The sequence below is a fragment of the Prionailurus viverrinus genome, chromosome F1, assembly GCF_022837055.1.
Source record: "Prionailurus viverrinus isolate Anna chromosome F1, UM_Priviv_1.0, whole genome shotgun sequence".
NCBI lineage: Eukaryota > Metazoa > Chordata > Mammalia > Carnivora > Felidae > Prionailurus > Prionailurus viverrinus.
In genome coordinates, this window is record NC_062577.1 from 18,574,763 (window position 1) to 18,589,676 (window position 14,914).

At 43.4% G+C, this 14,914-nt stretch overlaps 1 protein-coding gene across 5 annotated transcripts in view; it reads left to right on the top strand.

Annotated features, from left to right (window-relative positions):
- Window positions 1–13,791, top strand: part of AXDND1 (axonemal dynein light chain domain containing 1) — a 96,488-nt gene extending 82,697 nt beyond the window's left edge. For all 5 annotated transcript variants that reach the window (XM_047840239.1, XM_047840240.1, XM_047840241.1 and 2 more), the window contains 5 exons: window positions 1,938–2,051; window positions 3,517–3,621; window positions 9,440–9,522; window positions 10,605–10,858; window positions 13,476–13,791. In XM_047840239.1, coding sequence (XP_047696195.1) covers window positions 1,938–2,051; window positions 3,517–3,621; window positions 9,440–9,522; window positions 10,605–10,858; window positions 13,476–13,555 — 636 coding nt within the window. In that variant the 3' untranslated portion in view covers window positions 13,556–13,791. The remainder of the gene's footprint in view (window positions 1–1,937; window positions 2,052–3,516; window positions 3,622–9,439; window positions 9,523–10,604; window positions 10,859–13,475) is intronic.
- The last annotated feature ends 1,123 nt before the right edge of the window (window positions 13,792–14,914 follow it).

A 14,914-nucleotide genomic window follows, 5' to 3' on the forward strand; every position in this document is an offset into this window, starting at 1 on the left:
CAAAGAAGACGTTCAGATGGCCAACAGATACTTGAAAAGATGCTCAACATCACTCATCATCAGGGAAATGCAAACCAAAACCACAATGAGATATCACTTCACACTTGTCAGAATGGCTAAAATCAAACACACAAGAAACAAGAAGTGTTGGTGAGGATGTGGAGAAAAAGGAACCCTTATGTACTATTGGTAGGAATACAAACTGGTGCAGCCATTGTGGAAAACAGTATGGAGGTTCCTCAAAAAATTAAAAATCAGACTACATGTGATCAAGTAATCCTACTACTGGGTATTTAAGCAAAGAATATGAAAACACTAACTCAAAAAGATATATGCACCCCTATGTTTATTGCAGCATTATTTATTATAGACAACCTATGGAAGCAGCCCAGGTGTCCGTCGATAAGTGAATGGATAAAGATGATGTGATAATACACACTCATGTATGCACGTGTGGATACACACACACACACACACACACACACACACACACACACACACAGGAATATTACTCGGCCTTAAAAAAGAATGAGATCTTGCCATTTGCAACAACACAGATGGATCTAGAGGGTATAATGCTAAGTGAAATAAGACAGAAATGTCTAGCTTCTGTTTTTTACACATCGTTGCTGTGAACATCTGAAGGACATTTTTCAGTCGATCATTGTGTAGACTTCTTTGAGGTATTCAACACTGTTGACTCCTTCTTTCTCCTCTTTTGGCTTTCCTGGTGGACCTCTCAGACTTCTGACATGACTTCTGGCCTTCTCTGGGGGCTCGTCTTTCTTCCCTAGCCCTTTATGTGACTAGGTTCCTGTCCTAAGACCTCGTCCCCTAACACTTCACAAGGTCTCCTTTGGTGATGTAATTTACTTTCTTGGCTTCAACTAAATTCAATTAAATAATTGTTAAATGATTATCTTTAGCCCAAATGCCTCCATCTAAACTCTAGATCTGTATATTTAACAACCTACTGAATATTTCCAGTTGGATATCTTAGTGGTAACTCAAAGTCACATAGCTGAGTCTGAACTCATCTGTCTTCCCATACCTGCTTATGCAACTTTGTTCATTATCTCTGTGAATGGTATTATCATCTATGTAGTGGCCTACACCATACATCAGGTATCATTCAAGATGCTTCCATTCCCTAACCATTCCATATCCATCGAATTAGTCAAGCAGTAAGAGTTAACTCCTAAATAACCTCTTGAATCCTTACCCTCCTCTTCATTTCTGAAACCCTGTGTTGTTCATTCTCTACTCTCACCTTTTTCCTTCTTTCTCTTTCTCCCTCCCTCCCTCACTCCTCTCTCTCTCTCTCTCTCTCTCTCTCTCTCTCTCTCTCTCTCTCGCCTTTCTCTTTAAATCTACTCTCATGTTGCTAGAGTGATTGTTTTAAAATTAAAACATATCAGCCAATTTATCAGCACCTCATTGCCTTCAGGTTAAATTGTTTCCCTGAAAAGCCACTGGAGCCCTTCCTCTATGATTGTGCTCCTGTCCATCTACCCCTAAATTTCTGTCCTACTGAACTACTTTCTCCTCAAGAGCCAATCATGCCCATGCAGCATCCTCTGCCTAGAATACCCCATGCTAACTGTCTTTTTCCCTTACTCATCCTTCCAGAAGAAACTCAGACATTATGTCCTCCAGGAAACCTTCCTGACCAACCCTCTCACCCCTATCCACTACCAGATCTGGATTAGGTGTTCCTACCATGTGACTATATGTATCCATAGCATTTTCTTGTCCACTAAATTGTAAGCTTCTTAAGGACAGAGGCCATTCTTATTCACTTTTTTGTCCTTATGCCCAGCACAGTATCCAGTTGGAAGATAAGTATGCATTAAATACTTTTGAATGAATAATTGGTATATACTACTCAATTATTAATATACACTAAGCTATAATTATACTATTGTTTTATCTCACAGGATTTTGTAAAAGAATTAATTGAGCCTGAAACAGACAGGCTTTTTAGAGAAGATGAAGGAGAAAGTATGGAGGATAAGAAACTTGAGAAGGAAAAGGAAGAAGAGAAAGAAGAGGTAAGATGTTTAGTATTATCCTTTCTTTCCCTTTGTGTTTTCAAAGAATATGTTTAGAGGTACTAGTGAAAATAGAAATAGATCATCTGGCATAAATCAAGTTGCATCCTTTCTTGTAGATTTAGCCATACCCGCAGACACCCTCAGCTCTTTGTTTTCCACAGAAGGAACGTCCTTTTCCTTTTCAAAATCCACCTGCTTCCCATCAGCCTCATTCACATCTGTCCTATTTCCTACACTATCTGCCTTTCACTCTGATGCTGTTTCTTTATCCTTTCATTGCCAGATTTTTCAAACAGTGATGTAAACTCTATGTGTCCACTTCTTCAGCTCCTGTTCTGGGCTGCCTTTCCCCTCCTCCCAGGCCCACACCTTCCTTCTCCTTACCCTGTCCCCACCCCTGCTGAGGCATTAGTAGTAATAACAACCCTTCCTGGGGCACTTATAATAATGATGAAAATGCAACGATAACCACCACTAATTGAGTGCCTACTGTGAGCTACATGTTCTGTACATGTTACCTCTTATCTACACAGTACAACTTCAAGGTAAAAATTATTGTCCCGTTTTACAGATAAGAAAATTGAAACTCAGGTTGACTGACTACCCTAAGTCAGATAGCTGTAAGTGGCAGAACCAGCATTCAAACCCAGATTAGTCTGGCAAGAGCCCTTTGCTGATTCCTGGATTGACTATTGTCTTTGGCTCTTAGCACTCGTGATCACCTAACATTCTCTGTACTGTCTTAACTTACTTCCCTGATGTTTCTTCTCTGTGAATAGTTTAAATGTTGGTATGACTCCAGGCTGTGACCTAGGTCCTCTACTCACTGTATATGCTGGACAGCACTACAAAAATATGATAACAACACCCAAGCTTCTTTGGACCAGCATTTTCTGTCATTTCTGCTACAGTCCTTGGCATATGGAAGACACAAAATAAATGGAAAACAGTGTTATGTGGCCACTAAATAATGTCATACCTTTTAACTGTATAATGCATTCCCTCCTCTCCACCTCTGAGGCCTTAGTCCTGGCTCTTTCCTCTCTACGGTACAAACTCTTGTTCAACCTTCAGGTATCACTTTCTTTCTCAAAACTTACCTGAGGGTCTAGGCAGAATTCAGGGCTCTTTTCTGGATGCACACAGCTTTTGGAACCCACCTCTTTGCTAACAGTAATCTGGCATACCATAATTATTTCCTGGGCCATCTCTCCCACTGTGCTATGAATTCTTGGGGTCTGGGAGAAATCCTCTTTGTTTTTCTCACATTTTCCCCCCTGGTCTCCGCTTCCCCATCCCCACTAATTTCTCACACAGTGTTTGCTCTAAAGTCTTCAAAATGCTCGTTGAGTGACTAGAGCAAATGGAAAATTAAAGCTTCAGACATTCCTCCAGGAAACTTGCCCTGTCACTGTGTCCCATACCAGCTCACTAAAGGGACCTTCGTGTTTCTGCGCCCTAGAAGCCTTCAACATCCAGAGAAGAGGAAAGACTCATTAGAATCATTGAAAAAGATGAAAACATTCATACCAAACCTCTATTTGAAACCGATGTATTCTCTTCCTGGGTATGTATCTGAAACGCAAATCGGAGATTCAAAACTAGAGAAAAAAGCCGGGAAATTTAACGGTATGTAAAAATGATATGGATCTGACATAACTTTTAGCTCCAAGAGGACAAGGAGCTCCTACATAATATATTTTTCAGGGTTTTTTTTTTTTTTCCTCCCAGCATCATCCCTGGAAAACTCTTGTTTTTCACCTTAACTTTATAAAAACTTCTCATTCTCTTCTTTAAACCTCAGTTTAAAGATTTTTTTTTTTTTAAGATTTATCTATTTTTGAGAGATAGAGCACAAGCGAGGAAGGGGAAGAGAGAGAGGGGGACAGAAGATCTGAAGCGGGTTCTGTGCTGACAGCAGTGGTGAGATTGATGTGGGGCTTGAACCCATGAGTGGTAACATCATGACCTGAGCCGAAGTAGGACGTTCAACCGACTGAGCCACCCAGGTGCCCCTAAACTTCATTTTAAAATGAGCATTTCATTGACTTTCTTAATTTCACAATATCTTGGTCAAAACTTGACCTATTTTTTTTTTTTTTTAGAATATTCATTCAGATTCTATTGAGAACTGTGATCACCATATACTTCCAACCACAAGAATTAATGGGAAACTGGAAATTTTAGAAACTCAGCAGGAAAATAGATTAAAAAAAATTTTTTTTTAATGTTTATTCATTTTTGAGAGAGAGAGAGAGCTCGCGAGAGAGCATGAGCAGGGGAGGGGCAGAGAGAGAAGGAAGCAGAGAATCCAAAGCAAGCTCCAGGCTCTGAGCTGTCAGCACAGAGCCCAACGTGGGCCTCCCACTCACAAACCATGAGATCATGACCTGAGCCAAAGTCGGATGCTTAGTCAACTGAGCCACCCAGGCGCCCCAGGAAAATAGATTTAAGATTCCTCCACAGAAAGTTCTAGGACCGTGGTAGACATAAGTCAGTTCTAGATTGGCATGTCTCTGTGTACAGGATGTCATGCCTTCATCCCATTAATCCCCCAAAATGGTATGTAGCGTTTTGTGTGTATGTTTATACTGTGCATTTTCCTGGCGGGGGGTGGTGGTGCCAGAAATCCATATATCGAATCCAGTTTCACCCCCACAGTAATAAACCATTTCACTGTCAGAGGTTTGGTCCATCTGAGCAGGTGGGTGCAGTGGGGCTGTGGTGAGGGTCAGGCTGGGCAGGAGCTGGATGACTAAGGCAGAGGTGTGGCCGATTGCAGGGGTATATGTCCAGGGAGGTTGTGGGAAGTAGGCTCCAAATCTTATAGGAAGAACTGCGGGAAATCACGTGGAGGGTCAGTCAGGAGTCATGTGCCGTGAGACACATAAGGAAGGGGCACCACCGATTGATCTTCTAACCCCACCAATCCCACCCAAGGCCTTCCTGCCTCAGATTTTCTCCCCTGCTGTGCTGTGTAGGCTAGGAGTCAGCGTCAAGTCTCCGAGATACCCAAACCAGGCAGGAAAACAGCCTATAGCCTGGGGCAAAATTGAGGGGTACAGAGCTTGTCTTTGGTGGTGGTGGCAGTGGGAGGACGGGGAGGGGGGTACTGCTCCAGGATACCACCTTTCCATCTGACACGGTGCAGTGCCATGTGACTAGCTCATCTGGGACGATGTGGCCCAGAAAGTCTGTCTCCAGGCTCTGGAAGTTTGCTAATGCTGCTACTATAGATCACTGAAGATTGAACCATTTACGTGCTCGTTGACTATAAGGTCTGGGGAATGGAGCAAAATGCCAGCCGGGTATATAATTATTTGCAAGTTCCTGGAGGTAAAGAAGAATCACATTCATCCTATGTGGTGGTGGCTGGAACACTCGCAGGCGGAAAGGGATCACCAGGTGCTCCAACAGAAGAGACCTAATTGTGCTTGGCCAGCAGAGACAAGGTTGATATTTGGGGCTGTGGGTGCCCAGAGAATGAAGGTTCCTTCAACTGGCTTGTGAGGTCAGAGATTTGGGGCAGGAGGCGGAGCTGGGGGAAGCGCCATCTTGGACTGTGCTGCAGGCCAGGTGGAACAGGTGGGGCCTGGGCTCAGTGTACCTGTCACTTACAAAAGTACTAGGGCTCCCTGAGGGTGCTTTAAGGTTTCAAATCTTCTATTGTAAGTTTTTCTTTTGCTTTTGTTTGCTTGTTTGTTTCCTTTATTTATTTATTATTATTATTATTATTATTATTATTATTATTATTATTTGACAGTCTCTGGTTCTAAGAACATAAATAACCATTTTGTAGGGATACAGGTTCAAGGCACCAGACCTAACAAGCAGCTGCACTTTTTTGCTGGTCTAAAAACACAACTCCCAGGAGGCAGTACATTTGATTAACCCTGGGGAAGGCAAGAAAAAAGGAAGGGATCGGGAAGCAGAAAGCCTGTGGTGTGCAGGTATAACTTGTCATGTCCCTGGGAGTTGAGTTGTAAAACTGGAGAGCTCCAAGAGATCGAGGAGCCCCAAGTTTCTAGTGAGAAATAGCGCCAGACCCTTGGGAAGCTAGTGACCTAAGCATGGAGAATTCCAGTTACTCTTAGTATCCCCTCCTGCAGATGACACCAGTGTGGGATTTTCTGAGGGTTGAGATATGAGTGATATCTCAACAGGGGTGGTGATAAGTCACCACCAGCTTGGGGAGGCTGATGGCTTGACCTGGTAAACCACAGCCTCATTCATACCGTTACCCAATGCCTTAGTGTCTACCACATGGGGCTGGACCGTCCACTATTCAAACGCTCCTCAATTAGCCAGGAGTTAGGGCTTTGTGGAAATTCGTGAGGACTGTACTCAAAGCAGGCCCTGTGTGCATAACGTGGCCAGCTCCGTCTGAAACAGGCACATCTAATTTGTCACTGTGCCTGATGGACTGGTGAACCAAGCGATCCCTGTAGGCGGTGCTGGCTTTGCTGCCGTCCTTCCTGGGAGAAGGCTCCTCTGCTTTCGGAGGCAGCCCCGTTCAGTCAGTTCTGGTTACTTGCTGCAACGCACCCCTTGTGGCCCTTTCTGAATCAGAATCATTCCAACATTGTTCCTGTAGGACAGGCAGCCAGAATTCTGTAACATCTCAGCTGGCTGGTGGAGACGTGGGATGACTAAATCCGGCAAGCTCCCCCCGAGGCTACCAAAAGTGCTCAGAGCTACCCTGGCCCCCCAGTGCTTCCTCTTGACCGCATGAGTAGGGTTGGCCACAGCTCAGCTACCCCAACAAACAAGATATTGGAAACGATCTCTTTCAGACTCATCTTCACACCGTAGGTTCTGGGTGTCCATAAAGAGTTATAAGTGTATGAGGATGATAGGAGATTTTGCTGGATCACCTGTGAACTCCTGCAGAAAGATGAGCAGGCACCAGATTTGGGGGGATCAGCAGTATTTTTAACATAAGATTAGACACTCTGCCCTTCTGTCATTGGCCTGAAGGTGGCCCTTAGAAGTGTGTTTCCCTCTCACAATACCACGTACTCCAGAGCAGTGACTAATTTACGTATTTTATAACCGCAACAGGGAAGGGCCCTTGGATTGGTGGTTCTAGAAAATATGTCCAAAGCTGCTGCGGCGCTGTGTCAGTGCTGGGAGTTGGATCCCAAAGAAGTAGGCCTGGAGTAAGATCCTCCCTGAGATAGTGTCAGGCTAGAGCTATTGTCCAATTCAAAGCCCATTAGTGGAGTCAAACCTGAGGAAGACCAAGTCAAAAAGGCCAGAGACAGAATTGGAGTCAGAGACTAAGTGCAAAGCTACAGCAGATCGGCACAAATAAGGAAAGTCCAATGCAATTACTTCCAAGAGCCACGAGGCCCGTGTTTGTCTCTCTTAAATAGGGTGACAGACCACAGAAGCCAGAGGAAGGCTAGGCGTAGGAGAGTAGGGTCTAACGGCATGTCTGTGATTAGCCTTGAGGTGTCAGTATCATTATATGGGTGATGTGGGGGAGGCTGCCACCAGCCATACATAGAGGATGCCACAGGAATTTCCTCTGGAAGGATTTGAAATGGACCACAAAACGTTAATCTGTACTTGCATGTGTCAAAACAGGGACATTTTCCTCGCACACTGTAACTAAATATACGGTGGACTCTTGAAGAGCTCAGGGGTTAGGGACACTGACTCCCTGCACAGTCAAAAATCCGTATGTAACTTTTGACTCTCCAGAAACTTAACTAGTAATAGCCTACTGTTGACTGGAAGTCTCACAGATAACACGGACAGTCAACACATATTTTGTATGTCACACGAATTACGTACTGTATTCTTACAATGAAGTAAGCTAGAGGAAAGCAAATGTTATTAAGAAAATGATAAGGAAGAGGAAAGACGTTTATAGTACTGGACTGTGAAAAAAATCCATGTAAAAGTGGGCATGCACTGTTCAAGCCTATGCAGTTCAAGGCTCCACTGTGTATCCGTTGAACGAATGCACATCTGAAGGCTCTGGTGTGCGCAGAGCACAGTACTGGTTTACTTTGGTTTCTACCTACAAAGTTGTTCCGTAGAGCTGTAAACCATGTGAAGAATTCCAGTTCTAGAAGCCTCCGCCCTGAACACCTTTCTTTTGGCCTCACAGAACAAATAAGTTAGTGGCACGTGCTGTGTGGCCACAGCTGTCACATGCTTCTGGTCCAGGCTGGACAATGATAGCATTTACTTTCCAAACAAACTACCCAAGAAAGGGGAGCAAAGCAGAAAGACAAGAGTAGGTGACTGGGACAATAAGAAGAGAGTAAAAGAGCTAGGGTAACAGTGAAAATGTTTCACGTGGTTTTTCTCTGGTTTTCCTTTAGAAAAAGCTAGCATAGTGCCATGGGCCGTGTGGGTGAGAACGAAGAGGCCCAGATGAGGGTTTTGCTTTAACCCACTAGATCCTTCTGTGTGGATGGAAGGCTGCCTACCCTCTCAGAGCTCCCTTTCCGTCTATAATGTGGGGCTTACCTTTTACGCGCCTCAGGTTCGGAAACATGGATAAATGAGACTTTTAACACAGTTATGGGCGAAAAGGGGCGAAGGGGAGTGGGAGGTATAGGCTTCCAGTTAGGGAATGAATAAGGGAATGAATAAGAGGTACAGCACAGGGAATATAGCCAGTGACGTAGTAATAGCGTCGTATGGTGACAGATGGAAGCTACACTTGCGGTGAGCACAGCATAAGGTATAGATTCGTCCAACCAGCATGCGGTACACCTGGAAGTAATGTAACATCGTGTGTTAACTATCCTTCAATTTTTAAAATGTACGGTTCTGGGAAAATGTCACATTTATTTTAAAATATGCTTATAATTTTTGTTTTCTAAATACCTTCTTTTACCTTTCTCTTGTTTCCTAGAATGTATGTAGAGTCAAGATAGATGAAAGAGGCGGGGTTTTTTTTTTTCATACTTTCACTGCCTTGATATTTATTGAGTTCCCTAAGGCCCTGAGAGATCTGATTGGATGTTACAATGTTATGTGCTTGGTGAAGTAAATTCTTAAGAAAAATAGTTAATTTCCTTGATCATCAACTTGATTTATTACAGAAACACATTTAGCCTTCTCTTTATTTTTAAACCTTTTCTTCTTTCCTTGTTTCTTTTTGTTGATATTATATTCCCTGCTTCTTCACAGTTCTAATCAAATTTATGTCCACCTGTAGCATGAATAATTTGGAAGCTGGTATGCTGTGTGGCCATAGGTAGTCCCTGTTCTTTTTTGGTGTTAAGACTGCTTGATCATTTACTATATAAATATGGATAGTAGAAAAAAATATTCTGGAAGGCTTAGTCCAAAACATTCTGAAGAAGTAGAGTATTAACTGTTGGGATTCTCCGTTCACTCATACTGCTAATTTCCTTTGTCAGAGAGAATCAGCTAGTCAAGGCACACTGGCCCCAAAGTATCTTGAAGCAATGGCTATAATTGAATGCACACAGGAGAAGCTGATGTAAGTATGAGGCTCCACAATGGTAACAACAAAGATTGCCGGCCAGGAGGTTTAGCTGAGAAATCCACACTTCGTGGCTTACCTGTGTTTCTTCTGCTTCCTTTATCCTCACTAGTTGGTTGGGTATCTCTAAGTCTTCTGCTAATGGCAATGAAGTACACTGCTTCCACAGGAACATCCGTCCTCGCCCACGGTGGAGATGGAGGGAGGGAACGTGTGTGTATGTGGGGAATAGGGTGTTAGGAGGGTCTGTTCAGCGTGTTTCTAAGAGATGAGCTAGAGACGAAGCTGGGAGAAATACTCTGCAAGAAAGAATGCTACATAACCCCAAGAGTAGGAAGGGCGATATAGTCAAGATGGTTGTGAGTGCCAAGAGAAGAGCACAGCCATGTAGACATATAACACGCACTCTAGGAATTAAGAAGCACGTTTCGAATTGGTTTTATTTTTTGTCAGATCTGGTTTTAGAGGTACTGGAAAAGAAAGGAGACTATTGATTTAGTATGGTGGATCACATCAATGAAGAGGAGCCAAAATTAGCTACTGAAAAAGGGGTTCCTTGGCTATTGATGAGAAATCCAAATACCCAAAGTCAGATTTCACTAAGAAATTATAAGTATGTTGCATCCTTTTTTTTTTTAAGTTTTATTTTATTTTTTGAGAGACAGAGACAGAGCATGAGCAGGGGAGGGGCAGAGAGAGAGGGAGACACAGAATCCAAAGCAGGCTCTAGGCTCTGAGCTGTCAGCACAAAACCTGATGCAGGGCTCGACCTCACAGACCACGAGATCATGACCTGAGCTGAAGTCGGACGCTTAACCAACTGAGCCACCCAGGGGCCCCATAAATATGGTGCATTCTTAAATCACAGCATGACTGCCACTCTGATATCGCCATCCAAGTAGCTTCCAGGACCCCAGTTCTGGGTTAATGATTGATGCTGCTGCCTCCCTTCTTTGTACGTTTTGGATGGACATATCTAATTCTACTGCCTCTTCTAGATTATGTGTTCCTATTCATGAAAGATACTTTTTCAAACCTTTCCGTTTTGTTGTGTTTTCTCTGGCCTTTCTCCACATCAGAGAGTTTGAAAGCAGAGCCAGACAAGCAGAGGAGAAGTTTGAGGAGGTAAATGAGAAACTTCATCATACCCTCATAAGAAATAAAGAACTAGAGAGGGAAGTAGAGGATATTTTGATAAGGTCTCAAGAGAGGGAGGCTGAAAGACGAAGAGAAGAAGAAAATGAAAGAGGAGGAGAAGAAGAAGAAAAAGAAGACGAGGAAGAAGAAGAAGAAAACAAGGCAGTAGAATGTTCCTCAAAGTCTCTAAAGAAAGGTGAGGCTTGCTTTCTCATTTTGCTTTACTAAGGTTTTACTAATGAAATGAAACTTGTTTGGGTCACAAATATCTTAGAAGAATATTATTTATTGGTTCATACTTTTCACAGGAATGCACATACATTTAACCATGTTACTGTCTTATTTGGACAACTCACAAAAAAGAAACCCAAACGACTAACAATTGTCGACAATAAACTAACATGAGATACAATTTTTACTTCTAAAACTGGCAAAGAGTTTTAAAAACAAAAGAACATAATGCTGATCAGAAGGGGCAAAGTAGTTCGTTTTACAGATGATACTCGTGGGTGGATAGACATATAGCTCTTTGAGAAAATAATTTGAAGGTATGTATGGATATGCCTTTAAAACATGCATATACTTTGACCTCTGAGTAATTTTACCCTTGAGAATCTAGTCCAAGGAAATAATCCTAAATATAGAAAAAACGATTAATCCACAAAGATGTTCAATGTATCATTGTATATAATAGAAACAACCTACCTCCAATCATGGAAGAAGGGTTAATTAATAATGCTATACTAATATACTTGAATATTATACCACTATTAAAATGGTTTATAATGACATGGGGAGTTCTTATATTTAAATATCAAATGTAAGGAAACAGGATATGACACACTTTTTTACAGCATTATTTAACTCTTATTTAAAGCGTTTTTAAACTCTTTTTTAAAAAAGACCAGAAGGAAATTGTGTCCAAATATTGACAGACATTGTCTCTGGTTGATGGAGGTTTATGGGGAATTTTGAGTTTAGTTTTTGATACTTGTTGGATTTCCTATGATGAAAATTGTTCTTCTACGGGAATTGTTATTATTCTACAGGAAAATAGGTAACTCTTTATTTTTTTATCTCTGATTAATGCTATTTAAGCAGTTCTTTGTATCCCCAGTTTTGGAGGCTATTTTTTGATTTTTGTCTTCATCTTCCACCTGTGGTCTCATCCCAGGACAGCTGCTAGTACAAGGGGTAGCACCGGGAATATAGCTACTTTCTGTTTTCTTTGGTCACTCCTGTCTTCACCTACACCCCCAGCAAAAGCAGTAGGTTAGCCGGTGCCCCACAGCCTCCCGCTCACGTGCGCTGTATCCGTACTGTCACCAGACTGAGCTCAGTTTCTCTCTGTTTGTTAACTGTCCACTAGTAACATGCTGATTATTCCAAGTGTGACAGTCCTTTAGCTTTACGTTTGACTGTATATGAGATAGTATTCATGGATTGAAAAATTTTCATCTTACACTGTGTAATTTTATCCTGACGGCTTGCAAACTAGGCTTTTTCCAGATTACGGAAAAAGAAATATGCAAACCATGCCAAAGGCTTTCGCGTTAACCTGGAGAGGTTACCTCAGTATGGAATGAGTGACTTTGTTTCTCTCGATTTCCATAAAGATCGTGGGGATGAGGTTAAATCCAGAATAGAAAAAGTGTTAATTGTTTTAAGTAGAGGATGACTGTATACCCCAACCTATAAACAATTACCTACACAAACATAGCCACCCTGCCCCTTCCTTCCAAATACCCCTTCAGAGTCATTGTCAGGGGGGCTCAAAAGTGGAGGATGAGAAGCTTTGCAAGGCTTAGGAGAGTTGGCTCCTAAGCCTGGCAGTACGCACGCCATGCGGGAGACCTGACCACTTTCCCCGGAAAATCCATAAATTGGACATTCCTTAGGGTGAGCAGACAGCTCCTTTGAAAAATGCAATGAGACCAATGTGGGACTTGTATGGCACATGCAGTGTCATATTTGTGTTAGATGGAGCATGAGATCACCTTCCCCCAAGAGATGGGCTGCGAAGGGATGCTTACATACGGTAAAGGGACGAGGCTTGTGCACGCTGGGTATGGGGAAGATCTGGACGGAGTAGGAGACACATTTGTTTTTGCTTTATGTCAGTATTTTTCATATTTGGCAAATCATTGTGCTCTGAGCTGTGAATGAAGACAGGAATCGAGAGGGAAGTTGACAAAGATGAATGGTGGCTTAGTCTCTGATCTCAGCGAGGCCTGCCTCGGTTAGGAGCTGGGAGCTGGGAGCCGGGAGATACACTAGGAGCAAGACGAGGGCGTGAACAAGAGGACCGAATGCAGGATGAGGTGGCAGCAGCCAGTCGGAAGGATTCGAAGTGAGAAGCCTGGTGTCATGGAGCAGCCAGGGAGAGCCGGCTTGATGGCAGGAGGCCCCCTGCACCCGTCCCGAGGGCGGGGCTGGAGTAGGGTCTGTGTGCAGGAGGCGGGGAGACAGCAGTGCAGCAATGGATGGGGATTCTGGATCCTGGCTCTATTTGAATTTTTTTTTTTTTTTCCCGCCAGTCTCAGGATATGTATAGGAAGGAAGAGGAAATCCCTCTCCTTGACCACATAGTCCTCTTTTCCGGGACCCAGAACTCAGGTGACTAGCTGGCTGCACTTTAACTTTGGGAAAATGTGCTCTGAATCCCAGTAACCAACTGAGAGTCAAATCTGGGGTACATTGCCTGTTTGTAGCTTGGGCAGAATGGAATTTTTTAAACACTGCGTGAAGTTAAAAGTGCTCCGTAAATATTAGATGTCATTACTACAGTATTCTAACTGTTTTTGTCTTTTCAGAAGTGCAGCGCAAGGAGGGTCTTCTCAACCCTAAGTCCAGGACCCGGACTAAACCCATCTATAAGACCAAACCCAAGTAACATCCTCAGGGTGTTGGGCTTCAGCATGGCTGCCCTCACCGATACCCGTGTGCTACCGAGCTGACAGTGTGGCTCGATCCGAGGGACTTCCTGCGCAACGGCTACTACAAAGGCCGCGAATATTTTGTTTTTACAAGTCGCAGCAGTGGCTGGAGGGAATAAGTGCATTAGCTTATTTCCCAGATTAAAAATAGCTTGTGCGAAAGTTTGTTAGCCTCTTCAGCTGAGTTCCTAACAGAGGTCCGTGAAAAGTATCAGTTACTGTCAAGAAAATAATGCTTTTTGAAGACTCTGAACTCTGCAAAGAAGAGTGGCAAATAAAAAGCATTATTTTTTCGATTTAAAAGAGAGGAGCCTGACAAGGCTCTCAGGTTTCTGCAGCATTTTCAGATTTCTTATGATTTCAGGCATCCTTATGATTTATTTGATTTTCACAATACCACTACAAAGTAGGTCGGGGAGATACTGTTATCCCCATTCCTCAGAAGATGAAACTGAGGCCCCAAAGGGTTATACGACTCCCCACGGTCACAGAACTGATCGGTGTCAGAGCCCCCAGCTTACTGGACCTGTGTCCAGCTGTTTGGCAATGGTGATGGAACACCAGGCCATTGTTCAGGTGGTTTCCTTCACAGGGAGAGGGCGGAAGGTCGTTACTGAAATTTAAGAATATTGCTGAAGATTCACCCAGAATCTCCATTTTTTGCTTCAATCGCCTCCCATATCTGCTCTGTTCATGACCCTGGATCCACGTAGGCACTAGAGATGGACTAACTTGCAAAAATAAGTTGCAAGTGACAAATGGACGTTCTGGGCGGTCACTCAGCAAGGACTCCCTCCTGCCTCACTGCTCCTGGTACGCTTGCACTTGCTCTGATCTCGGGCGCCAAACACCTGTGCTGAGATTTCTGTACCTGCTTTGGCTCCACGTATTTGGTGTTCCTTTGGACTCATCTCCTGGAATTTTGGACCTTTGCCTGTTCCTTACACCTCAGAAACCCCGTGACCCAGAGTCCCCAGCCTTTGTCAGCCCAGTCGCTGGCCAGGCCTACGTCTGGCCACCATCAAAGTGTGGGTAGGATGAGATTCAAGAATGCGTGGGGTCTACCGAAGCCTGCGGGATGGCTCTAAGTCTGAGGGAAGAAAACGGGACTTCAGACAGTTGGCTGTGTTTGTGGCTCAGCCGAAAGCCAAAGCTGATGTTCCCACTTACAGTTCATTTGCTGGGGCAGAGCCAGCCCTACCCTTTTGCTTTCCCAGAGATTCTAGATGATTCTAGCAAATGTGGAGGCTTCTTGGTGGGATTTCAGCATACTTTTTAATTAATTTCCCACTTTGCAGCAATGAGTGGTCGTTTCC